This window comes from Ranitomeya imitator, chromosome 3, assembly GCF_032444005.1.
Source record: "Ranitomeya imitator isolate aRanImi1 chromosome 3, aRanImi1.pri, whole genome shotgun sequence".
In the NCBI taxonomy this organism is placed as follows: domain Eukaryota; kingdom Metazoa; phylum Chordata; class Amphibia; order Anura; family Dendrobatidae; genus Ranitomeya; species Ranitomeya imitator.
Genome location: NC_091284.1, coordinates 279,685,173 through 279,706,449, shown reverse-complemented (window position 1 = coordinate 279,706,449; position 21,277 = coordinate 279,685,173). Strand labels below are relative to the sequence as shown.

General features: G+C 41.2%; 1 protein-coding gene across 1 annotated transcript in view; it reads right to left on the bottom strand.

The window, feature by feature from the left end:
* Positions 1 to 21,277, bottom strand: part of LOC138669768 (contactin-associated protein-like 5) — a 1,597,333-nt gene that overhangs the window by 974,210 nt on the left and 601,846 nt on the right. Inside the window, exons 4-6 of the mRNA XM_069756498.1 lie at positions 20,042 to 20,189; positions 7,591 to 7,794; positions 14 to 198 (exon numbers count right to left, since the gene is read on the bottom strand). Coding sequence (XP_069612599.1) covers positions 14 to 198; positions 7,591 to 7,794; positions 20,042 to 20,189 — 537 coding nt within the window. The remainder of the gene's footprint in view (positions 1 to 13; positions 199 to 7,590; positions 7,795 to 20,041; positions 20,190 to 21,277) is intronic.

Here is a 21,277-nt window from a genome sequence, read left to right as displayed (position 1 = left end):
TAGATGTCTACACCTCATAATCTATGTCCAAATCATCGGATTCCCCCTTGGTGCGGAAATGTTGGGTATATTTGTCCACTGTGAAGTTGACTTGTTTGTTGAACCGGTCTATTAAGACGGAATGCCACTGTTGGTCATCCAGTAGGCTTCCTAATGTCACCGCTGTGTGAGTGTTGCCAAAACGTAGCTTTGCATCACCTGAGAAAATATGCAAGGACACATGATCAAAACTATAATTAGCATCTATGATTGATGAGTCATAAGAGCTTCATTAATAAGATCAATTAATCAATATGGGTCAACTATGAAGAATTAATCTGATAAGTAGATCAATGAATAGTATCTCAAATATGTAAGTATAGTAAATATAGCAGTAATGTAAATATTACAGATATTACATGTATGCATATACCGTAGCCCCTGCATGGTACTGCTGAACATTTATTTCACATTGTTAGGAGGGCGATGGATGGATCACATTGAAAACCCTAGGCTTCCTCCGAAGTAGGGAGTTTAATATGAACATGGCCTTACTCTTATGATCATGCCACATAAACCAGGCCTTGGACTCGAATATGGTACTTTATGGATGCCTCGGTCTCCCTCTATTCTGGTTATCTGTCTTGGTGTCAGACATCACTGTAGCTCTGATATTTCATTTATGGATCTGGAAGCTCAGTGATTTTTCTTTTAGAAGAACAGGATAGATAGCAAACTCAGGGCCGACATCAGGGCATTACAGCCGTGACTGGCGTATGGGGCCCGGTGAGCAGAGGGGGCCCGCATCGGGCCCCATCTCATCTGCTCACCGGGCCCCCCCTGCAGGCGCTGCGGCAGCGGCACACTATTGACGTGCGGGCCCGCGCCCGCACGTCAATAGTTAACAGCCGCCAGCCAGTCTGAGGCTGGCAGCTGAATAGGGCCGCAGTGCGCACTCGCCGGCGTCGCCGGCGTCTGACGTCATTGTCAGCTGCCGGGCCCGGCGAGTGCGTCTGTGTGGAGCCTGGAGGGAGCTTCACCCGGCGCAGGAGCTTGGCCAGGTAAGAATTCTTGTTTTTTTTTTTCTTTGCGAGCTGCGATCCAGGGCGGCCCGGGGGGCCCGGGAGGGGGGCAGAAATGCTGGACACAGTGGGGCAGAAATGCTGGACACAGTGGGGCAGGAATGCTGGACACAGTGGGGCAGGAATGCTGGACACAGTGGGGCAGAAATGCTGGACACAGTGGGGCAGGAATGCTGGACACAGTGGGGCAGGAATGCTGGACACAGTGGGGCAGGAATGCTGGACACAGTGGGGCAGAAATGCTGGACACAGTGGGGCAGGAATGCTGGACACAGTGGGGCAGGAATGCTGGACACAGTGGGGCAGGAATGCTGGACACAGTGGGGCAGGAATGCTGGACACAGTGGGGCAGGAATGCTGGACACAGTGGGGCAGGAATGCTGGACACAGTGGGGCAGGAATGCTGGACACAGTGGGGCAGGAATGCTGGACTCAGTGGGGCAGAAATGCTGGACACAGTGGGGCAGGAATGCTGGACACAGTGGGGCAGAAATGCTGGACACAGTGGGGCAGGAATGCTGGACACAGTGGGGCAGGAATGCTGGACACAGTGGGGCAGGAATGCTGGACACAGTGGGGCAGGAATGCTGGACACAGTAGGGCAGAAATGCTGGACACAGTGGAGAAGAATGCTGGACACACTGGGGCAGAATGCTGGACACAGTGACAGGGGCAGAATGCTGGACACAGTGACAGGGGCAGAATGCTGGACACAGGGGCAGACTGTGAGACCCGGGGGCAGAATGCTGGACATTGGGGCAGAATGCTGGAAATTGGGGCAGAATGCGAGACACGGGGGGCATGATTGGAGACAAGTGGCTGGATTTCAGACATGGGGGCATGGTTGGAGACATAGGGGGCAGAATGGAGACATGGGGCATGATTGGAGACAGATCGTGCAGGATCATGGGGCAGGATGGATATGATGGAGAAAGATGGGGCAGGATGGAGAGATCACATGGGGCGATCATATGGGGCAGAATGGATACTCATGAGGGCAGGATGGGAGAACATGTGGCTGACGCCAGGAATGAGACACACGGTGGCCAGGATGGGGAATATTATTACCATAGGGGCTAATTTAGGGATATTATTACTGCAGTGATGTATTTATTTTATTTTTTGAGGACACGGTTTTAAATGGGGGGGCGGTCCTGTTACTGTGTAGAGTGACACTATGTCGCCTCTTTTTCTTCATATGGTGTAATGTAGAAGGTGGGAAATTAAGTTATGTATTCTACAAGCGGAGCTCGAGATAACTGTGTTATTTCCTGCAGAGAGAAGTCCTGGCTGGATTAAATGATGGCGGTCTGTGCTGGATGAAAGATGAAGGACTTCACCTAGAGACGTCACTGGTGAGTCAGTGTGTTACCTATACACTGACACTATACACTGTATACTGTATACAGAGCTCCTGTGTATAATTTCACTAGTGATCACTGTATTATCTGTACACAGACACTGCATACTAAGTACAGATCTCCTGTGTATAATGGCACTTATGGTGATAGTATGGTGCTTTTTTTAATTACTGATCAGAATTGTAGTATTCAGTCACTATGTGGTGGTAATATGTGGTCTGGACATGGTGTTGCGGTATTTCTTCCTTGTATGTGATATTATTCGATCACTGTGGTGGTAATATGTCATCTGGTCATGGTGTAGCGGTATTTGTTCCTTGTATGTGATATTATTGGTCATTTTAAAAATTGAAAAATAAATAAAAATATACCTAAATTGTATTGCATATTTTAACAAATATTTAATAGGTTACAGTAGAGTAGGGCCCAGCCAAAAGTGTCTACCATGTTATGGTGGCGGCTTAAAAAATCTTTTGGCCAAAACAAAAGCTGCTGGCTATATTTATGATCTGGTGATGGGAACTGTTGATGTGTGATAGGTGAGAAGTGGAGTTTTTCCAAGAGAGAGCGGTGGGTCTGTGGACAGTTCGAGGGGTGGAGCGTGGAGGCGGGGCTGGGATGGAGCCTGGGCGGAGTCTCAAGGGGGCCCCGAAAATTTTGCCAGTATGGGGCCCCGAAATTTCTAGTGGCAGCCCTGAGCAAACTCACACTGTTTGTCCCATATCTACAAATGAACCTCACCAATTACAATTTTGACTAAGCTTATTCATTAAAAATAAATAAAATAATTATCTAATTTTAATGAGACATTAAACTGGTAGCAGACGTATTGATAAAACTTTGCCCCCATTTGAGGACTGCAGAGAATATGAGTTATGGTGAAAATAGAACAATGGAAAGAAATAATGAACAGATATCCCTCTGCCGCTGAATTTGATGGGGAATTTCTGACATTTAAAGGATCTGTGCTTATGATCTAGATTCTGGAATACGTAAGTGTAACAGATGGATTTCAACTGGGGCCTCCACCAGTGTCTGAGCTAATTACTTGTGACATTTAATTCATTACAATACAGGATTTATGAACACATTTATACTGATGTCTCTGCAAGTAGTTAGCAGACATGAAGTCCCAAAGCAATGTCCCTCTTCAAATTCTAGAGGAAAAAAAAGCTTTGCGTAGCGAACGATTACATGGCTAGTACAATAATGGCATAAAGTGCTAAATAGTAACAGTACCATACAGTTGCTTTATAATTAGATTTGGGCAGATTGTCTCAAATTCTAATTCGGTTCACCACATTTTCCCAAAAGATTTGATTTGTGACAAATAAATGTGCTGCAAATACTGAAAAGCCACTATCTGCATGGAAAGTAGAGTGACACTCAGAGAGAATGAGGGACCAAACTAGTACCAAAAGGTTTAATATTACCCTCCTCTTTGAAGCATGTGAGGCATAGTTGCTAACTGAGGCAACTACGTACTTGCTGTACCCAGAGCCAGTCATTAAGAAGAAAAAAAGATACTCCAGCATAGAAAAATGTAAAACTTTGCTGTTAATGGAAAAAAAAAACTCATAAAAACAGGCACAATGCAGACAACATATAGATCCCAGAGAGCTACTAATCGACGTGTTTCAACACTCTGCTCTTAATCACGTGTCAAAACGCGTAAGTTGGTAGCTCTCTGGGATCTATATGTTGTCCACATTGTGCCTGTTTTTATGATTCTTTTCTATTAAAGATGACATTTTATATTTTTCTATGCTGGAGTACCTTTTTTTCTTAATTCTTTGGAACTTGCACACCCAAGCCAAGCCGGCTCCATGCTTGGAACTCATTCTTTTAAAGAGACTGCAAATGGTGAGCTGACTTCTCCCATTCCCTATTCCTTCTTTAAAAAAAAGAGCTAGTCATTGACTGCTTCTGCCACAGATTTAGCTGCTCCATGTCAGTAGATGAGTGTTGACATGGCAGGAGTATTGGCGTCATGCTGATTGACATCAGACTTCCACCAATTAGGCAGCAAGGAGCCAGCTGTCAATCGGCATACCAGTAGTCCCGCCCAATCAACAGGAAAAGTAACTGCTGCTCTGTTGATGTGACATCAGCAGAATCTGTGACCACTCTGTGTTGGCAGAGAATGGCACCAGGCACAACAGGCAGCTAACTAGCAAGTACTTGCCTGTCAGTGCTTAGGCATATTTTTTAAGTGCCTGATTTCCTCTTTAAGGTGCTGTTACTGAAGTGTTACAGACTATCGCTCCCACTTTCAATCTGGTGCTTCAGCTCTGCAGTAGTACACCACAATCGCATTAGGGCTTTTTTCAACTCGACACAGCACAAGCATAAAATAGCACTGCTTGGCCTACTGCCATCCTTTATACTGCCTGTGATAAGTATAACCTTTCTGAGTGGTTGTGCTAGACCATGGGATATGATAGCTGCAGGGCATTAAGGGAGAGCCACAGAGTGTTCAAATTTATGGAGGCCTGCGGATTTCAGGAAATTCGACTGGAAGTTGATGCTCCATGGCTCAATCTTCTCATCTCTATTTAATAATATTGAACTTGTTGAAAATGGCTCACTGACAGCCGAAAGTCAAATGTAGCAGGTGGTTTAATTTGCCTTGAATTTTCTAAAGGATGTGTAAAACTTATCTTACAGAGATTCTCCTCCTCCCTGCAGCTTGTGTAATGGAAGAGCGGTGCTCGTAGGTCTTGAAAATTACAACCTTGGTGAAAAGCTTGATGCATCGTTGACATATGTATGTCACTTAAACTAGTCCTGGCTGCCAGTAAAGGAGAGTTTCATCCTTAAAATCAAAATACTTAAAAAGGTTGTCCACTACCTGGATAACCATGTGTAAAATGAATTATTTCCCCTTGCAAAATAATAATAAAAAATACTCACCTACTGCACCATTGCCAGCAATTTTGGTGTCGGATCTAGAGGGATTTAAAGGGGATTGTTATGTAATGTAAGCCCTGCAGCCAATCAGTGGCTACTTTTAGGCTGCTGAGCTCTCACTATTTTCACCTGTATGATGTTCATCTGAAAACAAGCGATAGGCTCACTTAGCATAGCAACGCCACGCGAGCCTCAGAATAACTCGCTCCTACATCTCAGGAGCAGCGCCAATGTGGGAGGTGAGTATATCTTATTTTTATTTTACAAGGGTGACTACAGCATTTAAAAGTGGCTGTCCAGTTCATAGGCAAACCCTTATTTTAGAATGCAGCATTATAGGAAATCTTCTATACAATTGATATATTTTCTCCTGTGTTCTCATTTTGCTGTATGCAAAAATGGAGAAGACTTTCTGTCTAGAGCCCATTTTCCAAAGAGAAACAAAACCCACAATTATTTCCAAAGTTCTTATTGTTCATGCTCCACGTTTCCTGCCTTAGACAATGAGCAGTCTATTCTGCGACATGGTCTCTCATGTTGTATTAGCTAACTATAATGCAGAAAGAGTAACATGCCTGTTCCAGCACCCACAAGTCCTGTTTCCTGCTTCTACCAGGCTTCCAATAAACAAAGAATGGCTAATAACTGTTATGGTCTGGTGATTATGGAGCGACATGAGACTAGCTCTGAGCAGGTGGTATCTATACTGACCGCAGACCCTAAGCTCAACACACAACTAGAAGCAGCCATGAATTGCTCCTAACGCTCCCTAGGCAACTCGTCACAGCCTAAGAGCTAGCTACCCCTAAAGATAGAAGCAGAAAAACTATCTTGCCTCAGAGAAAATCCCCAAAGGAAAGACAGCCCCCCACATGTAATGACTGTGAGAGGAGAAGGAAATGACATACGTAGTATGAAACAGATTGAGCACAGGAGGCCACTTCTAGCTAAAAAGGAAAGTACAGAAAAGAGCTCTGTGCGGTCAGTAGAAAAAACTAGAAAAAGTCCACCGCAGAGAAATGCAAAAATCTCCACACCTAACTAAAGGTGTGGAGGGCAAACTATGCTGCCCAGAGCTTCCAGTTTAGCTAAATAGATCCATACTGATAAACTGGACAAATGAGCAAAAAACAAGACAGTACAAAACAACAAGTCCACAATAAGTGAACTGCAAAGGACATGGAAGGACTTAGCTTTGCAGAACTTGGTCAGAGTGTCAGGACAATCCAAAGAGCAATGACTCCAGGCAGAGACAATTGACAACTGGCATTGAATGAGGGCTAAGGCCAGACTAATATAGCCGAGCCCAAAAGACAATCAAAGGAAACAGCTGAGAAGCTAAATCCAAGAAGCAGTCATACCACTAAAGACCACAGAAGGAGCCCAAGAGCAGAACTCACAAAAATACTACTTACAACCAAGAACGGAATTCACAACAAATAACCAAGGATGTAACCAAAAATGCCAAATAAATAAATGCATACATGGTTAAAATAGTGTCACACAGTAGAGGTGGCAACACACACAAGAGAAAACTTTGAATACATAGTTTACAGATGACTGCGCTCTGTAAAAAATGTCATTGGAAAACACTCACCCCAACACAAAACTGACCTACAATAATAGGAGCTATAAAAGTGTGAATATGGGTTATAAGCACCCAATAGCTGTCGTCATACAGTAGCTTAAAGCCTAGAAATTACTATATCACAGAGTCTGAATGGTAGTAAGGTCCACAGTGATAAGAAATAAGAATATAAGGGTGTAATACACAAATCGGTAGTATAGCGTATGCACTCATCTCTTCTCCTGCTCGAATGGTGTTCACTCCTTGTACATTTTAGCATAGCCTTCATCTGCCCATCAGAGCCTAATTTACCATTAGATACATCATAAATCGACTACCTTCTCAAACCGTGTACCAGATGAAGCCACAGTGTTATCTTACATTACAACTTTTGTACGGCTAGAAACATGTAGTCAAGCAGTTGACCCACTTAGAAGCAGACGAAAGAAACATTATTGGTAAGACTAAATGTGGTACGTGAAAGAATGATTTTGTCTTTCAACATGAGAATTTTTTGGGCATCCATGATCACTAACTCTGAAATCTCTGATCCTGTTTAATTCAAAATTATCTTTAAACATTATATCCACTGATAAAGGAAACCACTATTAATGACTGTTGATGGCTAAATCTGACAAATAAAGCCACAATGGCATTTTTCATAAACTGACAACAAAAAAAATTTCCATACCCAGATTAATGTAGAGAACTAATCTTCCTTTCTGTAGCTCCAGAGTAATATAATCCCCACGCTGTCCTTCTCCATGAAATAATACGCCTTCGCTCAGCATGCTCTTGAACTTCAGGGAAATGACATCTTTAAATGTGGTCATCAGTTTCTGATTGAACCTGTAGAGGAGGGAGCTTCTGCCATCAAAGTCGGCTACATCAGATTCTAGATATGAGCAAACAAAAAGGCAATTGACAAGCGTCCGTGTAAGCACACAAGCAAGGTCAATGATAATGCTGCCTGCTATTGACATGAACATGAGCGGCATCATTATTGGCAAATATTGGACAGTCATTGTCTTCTCACTGAAGCAAATCCCCTGACAATTTGCCGCAAACGTTCAGCCTTGTTTACTACAAATATTCGCCCTTGTTGGTAATGTCTGCTTGATACAATGGAGAAAGATAATTGCTGAAAAAAGAAAAAAGAATCCTCAATGTGTCCCCAGTGTGCTCACGTTGTGTGGAGATATATAAAAGACATACATCAACTGTTTATGGCTGATAACGCCAGACCTTTTTATTACACATTTGTTTCTCCAGTTCAATGTCTATCTGTCAAAAGGTAATGTTTCTCCTCGTGGAGATCCAGCTAATATGGAGTCATTATGGCAATGCTCTCTGTGGAAAAAGTATGCTGGATTGTCGTAACCTACGTAGGCTTCCTTCACTAAGGAAATATTCTGTTCACTACCAAAGCCCTGTATCTACTGTACATTTTCTGGTCAAAGTGAATGTACATGTTGGTGCCACTGCTGACACTCAAAAACCCAGTAATTCCCCCATAGCTATGCCCCTGTTATATAAATAGCTATCTAGCAGAAAGAAAGCTCTCTGGTACCACCTCTACATTAATACATTATGCCACTGACGGGGAAATTGAAGAAATACTGAAGATTTAGAACTTAGAGATCTTGTTTGTGGAACTTTCCATCAACAAATAAGGTTTGGTGTGTTGGGCTCATAAGAGGAGGTGATTCTAAGAGCCAAACATCCTGCTGTAAAAACATGCAAGACTCCTATAGTTGTGGTGTATATTACATCTCACGGCCCATACACAAATATAACACATGTAAAAGGAAACTTGTGTTAATGATCCAAAAGTGTGTGATGCAAGGTTCACCTTTAACCTGAAAACCTCAACATCTCCATTGTAACCATGATACACTCATTAAAGGCGGACAATACCTTATTAATGGGTCCAGGAAGGTGAGAAAAATAATCACAATCACTTGTAGCATTCAAAAAGTGAACACTGCAGCTAATCAGCTAGTCGACGACCTCTCTCCTATCCACTGCCAGGGACTCACAGGTCTATCACTATACACGTATGCAGGGAGAGATTTGTCACTCAGGTGGACCAGATGAGGAAAAGCAATGGGGGCCCCACCTTTCCAACTACTCTTCGGTCCCCGGTAGATTTTACAAACTGTTTTTCAGCTATAGTGAAACTAGCATAGCTGAAATCATAGTCTGATATCTGCTGATTGTGGATTGAGCAGCAAGTGTCCACTATCAGTTTCCTTTGATTGAGGAACTTTCACAAGTTTGAGTTTTTTTACCTGGCCACATCATAGAATAGTAGCTCCTGTGCTGTGTAAAGCATAGTTTTTATTTTTCAATTTCTCATCTCTATGTATTTTTAGAAATATTAGCTTTTAAAGTTTAGGTTATAATTTATGTTACCGAGGACCTTTCAAAAAATGTAGTTGTTTTTTTTTTAAATGCGCATTCTAGTAACAGGATTGTACATAAAAATGCATTTTTTGTTATTTTCTTCTCTGTACTCTATTGGGGAGACACTAGGTGCTGAATTTGTCTTTTCATTCTACTAGGATGTAATTCTTTAATTCTATTGATGCTGTACAATCATAAAAGGGCAGGGTCCATAGGTACGAAAAGGTAGACACCCATAGTTCTGACCTAAATTAAACACCTTCTAAGGTCAGGAAGTGTGCCAGTGTGATACTTACCCACCCTTAGAGTAGGTCATGTAAATCAGATAAAGTTTTGCGTAAGTAAAAAAGAACTGTTCTGAGCTCAGATTAATGAAAATGTGAAATTCTGTATGGAAACTCTGGACGCCATGTTCTGTAGACTTAAGAAAATAGCAACCATCCTGCTTGTTATTAGCACACAGTTCAAAAGACTGTCTCTCGGATGGTTTGGGTTGCATTAGAGCTTATAGCATTGGCAGGTTACACACCTTGAAAGACGCTATCAATGCTGAACATTAGGGAAGAGTGAGACGTCCATATAACTCAGACACAGATCACAACGCAATCCTTGCACTGGCAGGCCTGACATCATGTGTTCCTAAACAGTTGTAACTCTCAGATCGGGAGGACTGCCGGGCAGTCCAAGCATTTTGTTGTGATCCGTGTCCAAGTTATATAGCCGTCTGACTCTTGCCTTATATAGAGGTTTTAAAACAACATATGCTCCCATACACACAGCGTGAATTTCAAGGAAGGCTTGTATAATTCAGAAAGATAATGTAAAACCACCTCCTGTATCCAATACTACAGCATGGCTTCTCAGAAGACGAATTCAGTTATGACATCATTAAAAAAACAAAATCTGGCAAAGAAGACCCATGACTGTTGAGAAGCCTACATCACACAAAAATGGGTCAACATTCCGCTCCAAAATCTCCAGCAATTGGTTTCCTCACTTTCCAGACATTTACAGACAGTTGTAAAAAGAAGAGCGGATGCTACACACTGATAGACACGGCCTTGTCCCAACTTTTTCACAATGTCTTGCTGCCATCCATGTCAAAGTGAGTTAATGTTTTATATGCAATAGAAAAATGTCTAACTTTCATCTTTTGATTTGTGTTCTATATTCTGTCGTGAATAAAATATGGCTGCAAGAAATGTCCACATCATTGTATTCTTGCTTTCTATACATTTTAAACAACATTCCAATGTTTTCTAAATTGGGGTTGTGTTTTATTATAATTTTATAAAGTTGTTTCAGTGGTTCATTAAGCATTACATTGAAGGTCCACCTTATGCACCATGTTCTAGTTAGGGTCAACATTCTGTGCCGCGTTACTCCCTAATGTATGTTTCTAGCAGGTTATGCTTTGTATTCAATACAGAATTTTAAATGCATAGACTAAAATTGAAAAATAAAATTTATCTGTACCTGGAGATTAGGAACTTGAAGGTAATTTATTTGTCTTTATTTTCCCTCTCTCTCTCCCATATCTATTTATCTATTATCTATCTATCTATCTATCCATCCATCTATCCATTATCTATCTATCTATCTATCTATCTATCCATCTATCCATCTATTTATCCATTATCTACAGTATCTATCTATCTATCTATCTATCTATCTTTCTATCTATAGATCTATCTATCCATCTATCTATCCACTATCTATCTATCTATCCATCTATTTATCTATCTGTCTATCTATCTATTATCTATCCATTATCTATAAATCTATCTATCTATCTATCTATAGATCTGTCTATCTATCTATCGATCTTTCTATCTATCTATCCATCTATCTATCCATTATCTATCTATCTATCTATCTATCTATCTATCTATAAATCTGTCTATCTATCTATCTTTCTATCTATCTATCCATCTATCTATCCATTATCTATCTATCTATCTATCTATCTATAGATCTGTCTATATATCTATCTATCTTTCTATCTATCTATCCATCTATCTATCCATTATCTATTTATCTATCTATCTATAGATCTGTCTATCTATCTATCTATCTATCTATCTATCTATCTATCTATCTATCCATCTATCTATCCATTATCTATCTATCTATCTATAGATCTGTCTATCTATCTATCTTTCTATCTATCTATCCATCTATCTATCCATTATCTATCTATCCATCTATGTATCTATCTGTCTATCTATCTATTATCTATCTATTATCTATCTATCTATGAATCTATCTATCTATCTATAGATCTGTCTATCTATCTATCTATCCATCTATTTATCTATCTGTCTATCTATCTATTATTTATCCATTATCTATCTATCTATAAATCTATCTATCTATCTATCTATCTATCTATCTATCTATCTATCTATCTTTCTATCTATAAATCTATCTATCTATCTTTCTATCTATCTTTCTATCTATCTTTCTATCTATCTATAGATCTATCTATCTATCTATTTATCTATCCATCTATTTATCTATCTATCTATCTATCTATTATCTCTCCATTATCTACAGTGGGGCAAAAAAGTATTTAGTCAGTCAGCAATAGTGCAAGTTCCACCACTTAAAAAGATGAGAGGCGTCTGTAATTTACATCATAGGTAGACCTCAACTATGGGAGACAAACTGAGAAAAAAAAATCCAGAAAATCACATTGTCTGTTTTTTTAACATTTTATTTGCATATTATGGTGGAAAATAAGTATTTGGTCAGAAACAAACAATCAAGATTTCTGGCTCTCACAGACCTGTAACTTCTTCTTTAAGAGTCTCCTCTTTCCTCCACTCATTACCGTAGTAATGGCACCTGTTTAAACTTGTTATCAGTATAAAAAGACACCTGTGCACACCCTCAAACAGTCTGACTCCAAACTCCACTATGGTGAAGACCAAAGAGCTGTCAAAGGACACCAGAAACAAAATTGTAGCCCTGCACCAGGCTGGGAAGACTGAATCTGCAATAGCCAACCAGCTTGGAGTGAAGAAATCAACAGTGGGAGCAATAATTAGAAAATGGAAGACATACAAGACCACTGATAATCTCCCTCGATCTGGGGCTCCACGCAAAATCCCACCCCGTAGGGTCAGAATGATCACAAGAACGGTGAGCAAAAATCCCAGAACCACGCGGGGGGACCTAGTGAATGAACTGCAGAGAGCTGGGACCAATGTAACAAGGCCTACCATAAGTAACACACTACGCCACCATGGACTCAGATCCTGCAGTGCCAGACGTGTCCCACTGCTTAAGCCAGTACATGTCCGGGCCCGTCTGAAGTTTGCTAGAGAGCATTTGGATGATCCAGAGGAGTTTTGGGAGAATGTCCTATGATCTGATGAAACCAAACTGGAACTGTTTGGTAGAAACACAACTTGTCGTGTTTGGAGGAAAAAGAATACTGAGTTGCATCCATCAAACACCATACCTACTGTAAAGCATGGTGGTGGAAACATCATGCTTTGGGGATGTTTCTCTGCAAAGGGGCCAGGACGACTGATCCGGGTACATGAAAGAATGAATGGGGCCATGTATCGTGAGATTTTGAGTGCAAACCTCCTTCCATCAGCAAGGGCATTGAAGATGAAACGTGGCTGGGTCTTTCAACATGACAATGATCCAAAGCACACCGCCAGGGCAACGAAGGAGTGGCTTCGTAAGAAGCATTTCAAGGTCCTGGAGTGGCCTAGCCAGTCTCCAGATCTCAACCCTATAGAAAACCTTTGGAGGGAGTTGAAAGTCCGTGTTGCCAAGCGAAAAGCCAAAAACATCACTGCTCTAGAGGAGATCTGCATGGAGGAATGGGCCAACATACCAACAACAGTGTGTGGCAACCTTGTGAAGACTTACAGAAAAAGTTTGACCTCTGTCATTGCCAACAAAGGATATATTACAAAGTATTGAGATGAAATTTTGTTTCTGACCAAATACTTATTTTCCACCATAATATGCAAATAAAATGTTAAAAAAACAGACAATGTGATTTTCTGGATTTTTTTTCCTCAATTTGTCTCCCATAGTTGAGGTCTACCTATGATGTAAATTACAGACGCCTCTCATCTTTTTAAGTGGTGGAACTTGCACTATTGCTGACTGACTAAATACTTTTTTGCCCCACTGTATCTATCTATAAATCTATCTATCTATCTATCTATCTATCTATCTATCTATCTATCTATCTATCTATCTATCTATCTATCTTATATCTATTAGTCTTACCATATAACTACTGCATTTATTTGTGTATATTATATTTAAGCAGCTATTTAGCTATCTACTTTATTTAAACATTTTTGGCCCCATTCCACAAGCTGCTTTTGCCAGACATTTCAGTATAAAGCTGCTTGAAATGTTGCTACAATGTTTGCACAATTTAAAATTGTACAAAGTTTTTACAACTTTTGATGCTGTTATCGTAATCCCAGCCATCTGTTTCCACTTTTTGGGAGGTGCTGGAGCTTTGCGTATTGGCACTCTGTCAGTAAGTATCACAAATTCATCCTAACTTACCCCAAATGGTGTAAATGACCCCAGACACGTGCACCAGCCCCTGGTGCCTGTCCCTGGCTGAGGTACACTTATCACAGTGGTACACAGCAGTGGAGGGCTGGATAAACTGAATATACAGTGAAACTACTTTCCATGCTGAAAGCTTTACATTTTTTTCTGAAATACTTTCAGAAGTCATTTGCACTTCAACTACTTTGTAGTTCAGCTCTGGAGATGGAATAAAAACACAGTACCGGTCATAGATTAAATACCAGTAAAAGTTAATACTTTAAAACAAATGGAGCCATTTTTGATTATAGGTAAGCGGTTTCTACATTTTAATGTAAACTCCTACTATAAAATCTATTATTTTGTAAAAGGTCACCGTGATTGAAAAAGAGATTTTGGAATAAATTTTAAGTAGCAAGTTCATTTAAGTTCAAGCAATTGAATGTTCTGGTGAAATAAGAGAAGTGTTATCGCTGGCATCTACAGATCGTGCAGATAGTGACTGAACTGACTCATAATTTCAGTGCTGACATTTACTATTTCTGCAATAATACGTAATGGATACTGGCAGCAATATTTCACTCTCATATTCTTCTTTCTTAGAGACATTTGTACCTTTACAAGGTAGAAATTGTAGATCTCAGCTTGATATCGTGTGTATTTTCATTATAAAAAAAGCCTGAAACACTCCACTTAGCTCTTCAGCTTAGCTATGAAAACGGTATACAATGATGGGGAAAAAATCCACTTCTGTCAAAATCACAGTTCTGTAGCTCTTGGGTAGCCTGAATAAACGCTGATACATTGTCTACCAATGATAATGTATTATAATGAATACATACAAAAAAAAAGGTATATAGATAAGTCAGGCGTCACAAATGTCTGAACTCTGATGGTGGGAGAAGCCAGCTCTTCAGCCATTTCTACACACACACATGTAATTAGTGTTAGGGCTTTTGTGAAATCTGGTGGGTAGCAGCCCCTGCAGGTGAACTACCGAGCCCTGGAGAAGCAACCCTGCACCTCTGAGATTGGGTGGTGCTGGAGATCAAGGAGGCCAGTTAGTGCCTTTGTTGCGGTGGCTGTTGGGACTCCAGCTAATTCTGTGCAGCCACAAGGGTTCAAAAAGTGCCCAACTGCCAGACGGCATCAGTTAGCGATCAGACGATGGATGTCTAGATATGATACTTAGTTGTCAGAGGTGGGAAGAATGCTGAGGTACTTTCTGGCTAAGCCTGAGGTGCTGTGGATGCCAAGGTCAGGGCTGAGAGACGTTTTAGTGCACACATGGTGCTATATGCAGCAGGAGTGAGGAGTGGTGCAAAAAGAATGGGGTTCATCACACCATGAGGAGCTGTTGGGTCAGTGTAATGAATAAATGTGGAGAGCTGTAATCATCATCAACTGCTCCAGTAACAGCAAGGTTGTTTGCACCTGAGGTCTGGATTGGAACAGTCTCATCCTGGAATCCCTTCCACAACTTTCCCCTTTTTATTCTGCTGAGGATGGCCTGCCAGACGGCAGTTGGCTGCCATTACACCCCAGCTCTGTGGTAGCCGACGCAGACACATACATTCACAGTGCCTTCAAAAAGTATTCATGCCCCATAAACTTGTCCAAATTATTTTATTTTACACCCTCAGACTTAAACGTATTTTATTGGCATTTTATGTGAAATACCATCACAAAGTAGCAGGTATCTGTGAAGTGTAAAGGAAATGATACATGATTTTCTAAACATTTAAAACATATAAACCAAAAAATTGTGAAATTCATGTGTATTCAGCTCCCCTGAGTCATTACTTTGTTGGACTACCTTTTGCTGCAATTACTGGTGCAAAATTTTGGGGGTATGTGCAGTGGTCATTTTCAACCACCCATAACGTTTGCCTTTAGCCCAAAATGTTCTTATTTGACCAGAGCTTCTTCTTTCACATGCTACTGGGAATATCTTCATGGCTTGTGGAAGAAGATGCTGTGGTCATGTGAGACCAATGTAGAAGTGTTTGACATCAAAGCGAAACATTATGTGTGGCGGAAAACTAACATTGCAATTCACTCTGAAATTACCCACCCCATTGTCAGACATGGTGGTGGCAGCATCATACTGTTGGGATGCTTTTTTTCTGCAAGAACAGGGAAGTTGGTCAGAGTTGATGGGAAAATTAATGGAACTAAATACAGGGCAATCCTGGAGGAAAATCTGATATAGACCTTCAAAAGACTTGAAACTGTGATGTAGGTTCACCTTCCAGGAGGACAACATCCCTAAACATACTGACAAAGCTACAATGAAATGGTTTAGCTCAAAGCATATTCATGTGTGTGAATGACTTAGTCATAGCCCAGACCTAAATCCCATTGAGAATCTCTGACAAGACATGAAAATTGTTGTTCACAGACGCTCTCTATCCAATCTCACTGAGCTGGAGCTAGTTTGCAATGAAGAATGCAAATTTTAGCCTATGGATGTGCAAAGCTGGTAAAGACATACCCAAAAACTAGCAGCAGTATTTGCAACAAAAAATGATCCTGCAAAAGTATTGACTCAGGGGGCTGAATACAAATGCACGTCACAATTTACACCTCATAGATACTTGTTACTTTGTGTTGGTATATCACATAAAATCCCAATAAAAATACATATAAGCTTGTTGGTGTAACGTGAAAAACATAGAAAATTTCATGGGATATGAAAACTTTTCAAGGAACTGTAAATACATGACATCACCTATCCATTATTAAGGTTTACCCTTTATTAGACTGTAGATGGAATCACTGTGTACTGTACATTAACACCACTAATCCATCCAGGGATGGTATATGGGAGCGCAGGAGAAGGCTTCCATATAAAAACAGTTGAAATATGAAGAACATGGTTTGAGGATTTAAAGGGGTTCAGATCTATTATTTCCTTCTAGATGGGGGCCCGATTCTAATGCATAGGGTATTCTAGAATATGCATGTACACGTAGTATATTGCCCAGCCACGTAGTATATTGCTCAGCCATGTAGTATATTGCCCAGCCACGTAGTATGTTGCCCAGCCACGTAGTATATTGCCCAGCCACGTAGTATATTGCCCAGTCATGTAGTATATTGCCCAGCCATGTAGTATATTGCCCAGTCACGTAGTATATAGCACAGCCACATAGTATATTGCCCAGTCACGTAGTATATTGCCCAGTCATGCAGTATTCTGCCCAGCCACGTAGTATATTGGCCAGTCACATAGTATATTGTCCAGCTATGTAGTATATTGCTCAGGCACATAGTATACAGCACAGAACCACGTAGTATATTGCACAGCGACGTAGTATACAGCACAGAGCCACGTAGTATATTGCCCAGCTACATAGTATATTGCCCATCCACGTATGTCACAGGTTAAAAAAAAAACATATGCTCACCTTCCGAGGGCCAATTGTAGTTCGATCACATGACTGTGACATCATGGCAGGTCCTTCTCGCGCAGGCGCGCAGGACCTGTGATGACGTCGCGGTCACATGACCATACCACCGGAACCTTGCATTGGAGCGGTCACTGGAGCGTAGCCAGGAGCGGGAAAGGCGGCGGAAGGTGAGTATATAATGATTTTTTATTTTTCTATTATTTTTAACATTAGATGTTTTTACTATTGACGCTGCATAGGCAGCATCAATAGTAAAAACTTGGTCACACAAGGTTAATAGCGGCGGTAACAGAGTGAGTTACCCGCGGCATAACGCGGTCCATTACCGCTGGCATTAACCCTGGATGACTGCAGGGAGTATGGAGCGGGCGCCGACTGCAGGGGAGTAGGGAGGGACTAATCGGACTGTGGCCGTCGCTGATTGGTCTGGTCGCGGCAGCCATGACAGGCAGCTGGCGAGACCAATCAGCGACTTGGATTCCATGACAGATAGAGGCTGCGACCAATGAATATCCGTGACAGACAGAAGGACAGACAGATGGAGAGACAGACTGAAGTGACCCTTAGACAATTATATAGTAGATCAATCATTGGTTGTCTGCTGTCCAAACAGAGCTTGTTCTCGTGATTTGAAATCTATATTATAGGAGCTCAATTAAAGGGGTATTCTCAAGTTTGAAATTGATTTCATATCCATGAGATAGGGAATAACTTTTTGATTGCTGAGTTTACAAGCCCTATAACCACCATCAATCACAATAACCGGGTTATACAGAATGGACCATGGCTGCTCCATTAATTCCAAATAGGACTGGTGGAGATATCCGAGCACTGTGCACGGCTGGTCTTCAGGTCTTTCCCTGTGATCGGGAACTTATCCCATATCCAATAGCTTCAAAACGTGAGAATTCATAAAAGATGTAGGTGGTTGAAAGTCCATTACGCTGATGGTTCTCAATAACAGCCAGTAGAATAGGGCCGGCAGTGTAATCCAGGTTGTGAATCAGGACCAATCTCAAGCTTCTTAAGAACGTCATAGTTGGTATTTTGCTAATACTGTAAGAGATTACAAATAAGGGATCACATATCCTTCCACAAAAGATATGGAAAGGGGCTAATGAAGCTTTATACCTAACCTGACGAAGCCTGACGTCACTGAGTGTTATATAAGCTACAAGACAATGAGGCGGAGTAGGATTCTCTGTGCAGATGGTAATATTCCTACCTGCTTCACATCTCATTGATCTTATTATCTAGGATGATGGCAATGCATTAAATAAAAGGAAAAGCTTTTCATTTACATATCATTATCTGCCAGTAAGATAAACATCAGTGAGGCCAGATCTTGTGAATGTGCTTCTTGTATCCAGACTAGATATGTCTACATAATGAACACAAGTCATCTTGAAAGATCTATATAAATATGTATGCCTCAATAATCGCTGATTACATGTCTGGATGCAACTGTACAAAAAAAAAACACGGTAATTCATTCTCATCGCTGATCAATGTCACTCAAAATTCCAGCAAGTGTATCATTAATAGATCTCACAAGTGCAAAACAAGAAAACACTCACATGTCAAAACCTGGGACTGATGTAAGACTTACCCAGGATATCAAAGCAAAAGAGGGGAGAAGCCAGCGCTGCCTAAGGTTAAAACGCAATACATAAAGTGCAAATGCACATATTAATTTCTAACTGTATTTTCAAAATGAGACTTTTAGCAAACAATTGATCAATTCTTTGAGCCACCCCGCCACATCACGGCATTCTCATAATGGGGCAGTCTGCCCTGCCCTAGGCTTTGTTTAATTATGCACCTGTGTCTCAGCCTGTCTCACCCTCTATCTGTTGTGCTGGATGGGCAGTGTGGAGGTTGGACCTGAAATGTCTATGCCTGGACCTGGTCAACCTTTATCTGCGCTTGCCCCTCTGGCGCCATGGGAGTGACTCAGTAATGCTCCAGGTACAGCTTGCATTTAATGTGGTCTTGCTTTTAATTCATTTAGGAGGCCTTTATGGCACAGCGAATATAAAAAACGTAGAGTAGGACTGCCCCATTATGAGAATGCCATGAAGTGGCGGGGTGGCTCAAAGAATTGATCAATTGTTTGCTAAAGGTCTCATTTTGAAAATACAGTTAGAAATTAATATGTGCATTTGCACTTTATGTATTGCGTTTTAACCTTAGGCAGCGCTGGCTTCTCCCCTCTTTTGCTTTACCCAGTATATCATCTAGCTGTATCAATGGAACAGCTCAGTTATTTAAAGAGGATTAATCCCAAGGTTTTTGCTACCCCATCTGAGGGTATGATGTCGGGACAGATACTATGATGTCAGTAATGCATCACATACTGGGCTGCTTGCTGTAGTTTTGATAAAATCACTGTTTTATCTGCAGCAGATATACTATTTCATTGCATGGTTAGTTCTACATAATTATGCCCCAATCACTGATTGTAAGCTTTCTTTTTACTCTGTACATAGGCAGAAAGCTGGCAACCAGTTGTGGGAGTAGAGTTATACAGAGCTCATGAATATGGAGGACTACATAGCAGTAGGTTTAATGGTCCTCTAGTGATAACCTTCTGCTCATAAAACAGTGATTTTATCAAAACCACAGCAAGCAGCCCAGTAAGTGACATATTGCTGGAATCAAGGTCTCTGTCTCTACATTATACTGTCATATTGTTATAAAGCATGAGATCTCTTGTGCATTGGAGGAATCCTTTGAAAAGACTTAGATCTGACATCATACAAGGTATGTACCCTACTGACCACTTACTGTATGAGCAGCCATACGCTTCAATCCTCATTCCAATCCCCCCACTTGGATTCCACCCCAGTGGAACAAAGCGCAAAAATCGGGCCTTAATGGAATGATGGAACTTGTGACTGACCACACCATCAGCATTTGTGTTCCCTGGAAACACCTGTAGATGCAAAGTAAAAAAGAAACAAGTTATTAGAGGAGGATTCTATTATACATATTCACACAAGCAACATATCAAAGCAGAACAAGAGAATGAGATCAATCATAAATAAATCACATTATTTCTATTCCCCACATCCTTCAGTCTGCTATACAAGCTTCTTCCTGACGTGTTCAGAGTCTATCCAGACAAGAAGGGGTATTCATAGAGAAACTCCTGTTACACAAGATTGTCATTCCAGTAACATAATAAACGTTCACTGGCTGAAGTGGTAAGGGAAGAGCCAAAGACTGATTGCACATAGTACTCCTTCCTAATCCTAAATGTATTTTTCATCATGCCTCAAAATGGAGCAAAGAGTTCAGAATTTGATGATCAAAATAATAGTACAAAATATACACTGCTCAAAAAAATAAAGGGAACACTTAAACAACAGAATATAACTCCAAGTAAATCAAACTTCTGTGAAATCAAACTGTCCACTTAGGAAGCAACACTAAAAATCAATTTCACATGCTGTTGTGCAAATGGAATAGACAACAGATGGAAATTACTGGAAATTATCAAGACACACTCAATAAAGGAGTGGTTCTGCAGGTGGGGACCACAGACCACATCTCAGTACCAATACTTTCTGGCTGACGTTTTGGTCACTTTTGAATGTTGGTTGTGCTTTTGCACTTATGGTAGCAGGAGACGGACTCTACAACCCTCACAAGTGGCTCGGGTAGTGCAGCTCATCCAGGATGGCATATCAATGTGAGCTGTGGCAAGAAGGTTTGCTGTGTCTGTCAGCGTAGCGTCCAGATGCTGGTGGAGCTACTAGGAGACGTGGAGGGAGCCGTAGGAGGGCAGCAACCTAGCAGCAGGAACGCTACCTCAGCCTTTGTGTAAGGAGGAGCACTGCCAGAGCCCTGCAAAATGACCTCCAGTAGGCCACAAATGTGCATGTGTCTGCACAAACAGTTAGAAATTGAGTCCATGAGGATGTTCTGAGTGCCCGACGTCCACAGATGGGGGTTGTGCTCACAGCCCAACACCGTCCAGGACGCTTGGCATTTACCACAGAACACCAGGATTGGCAAATT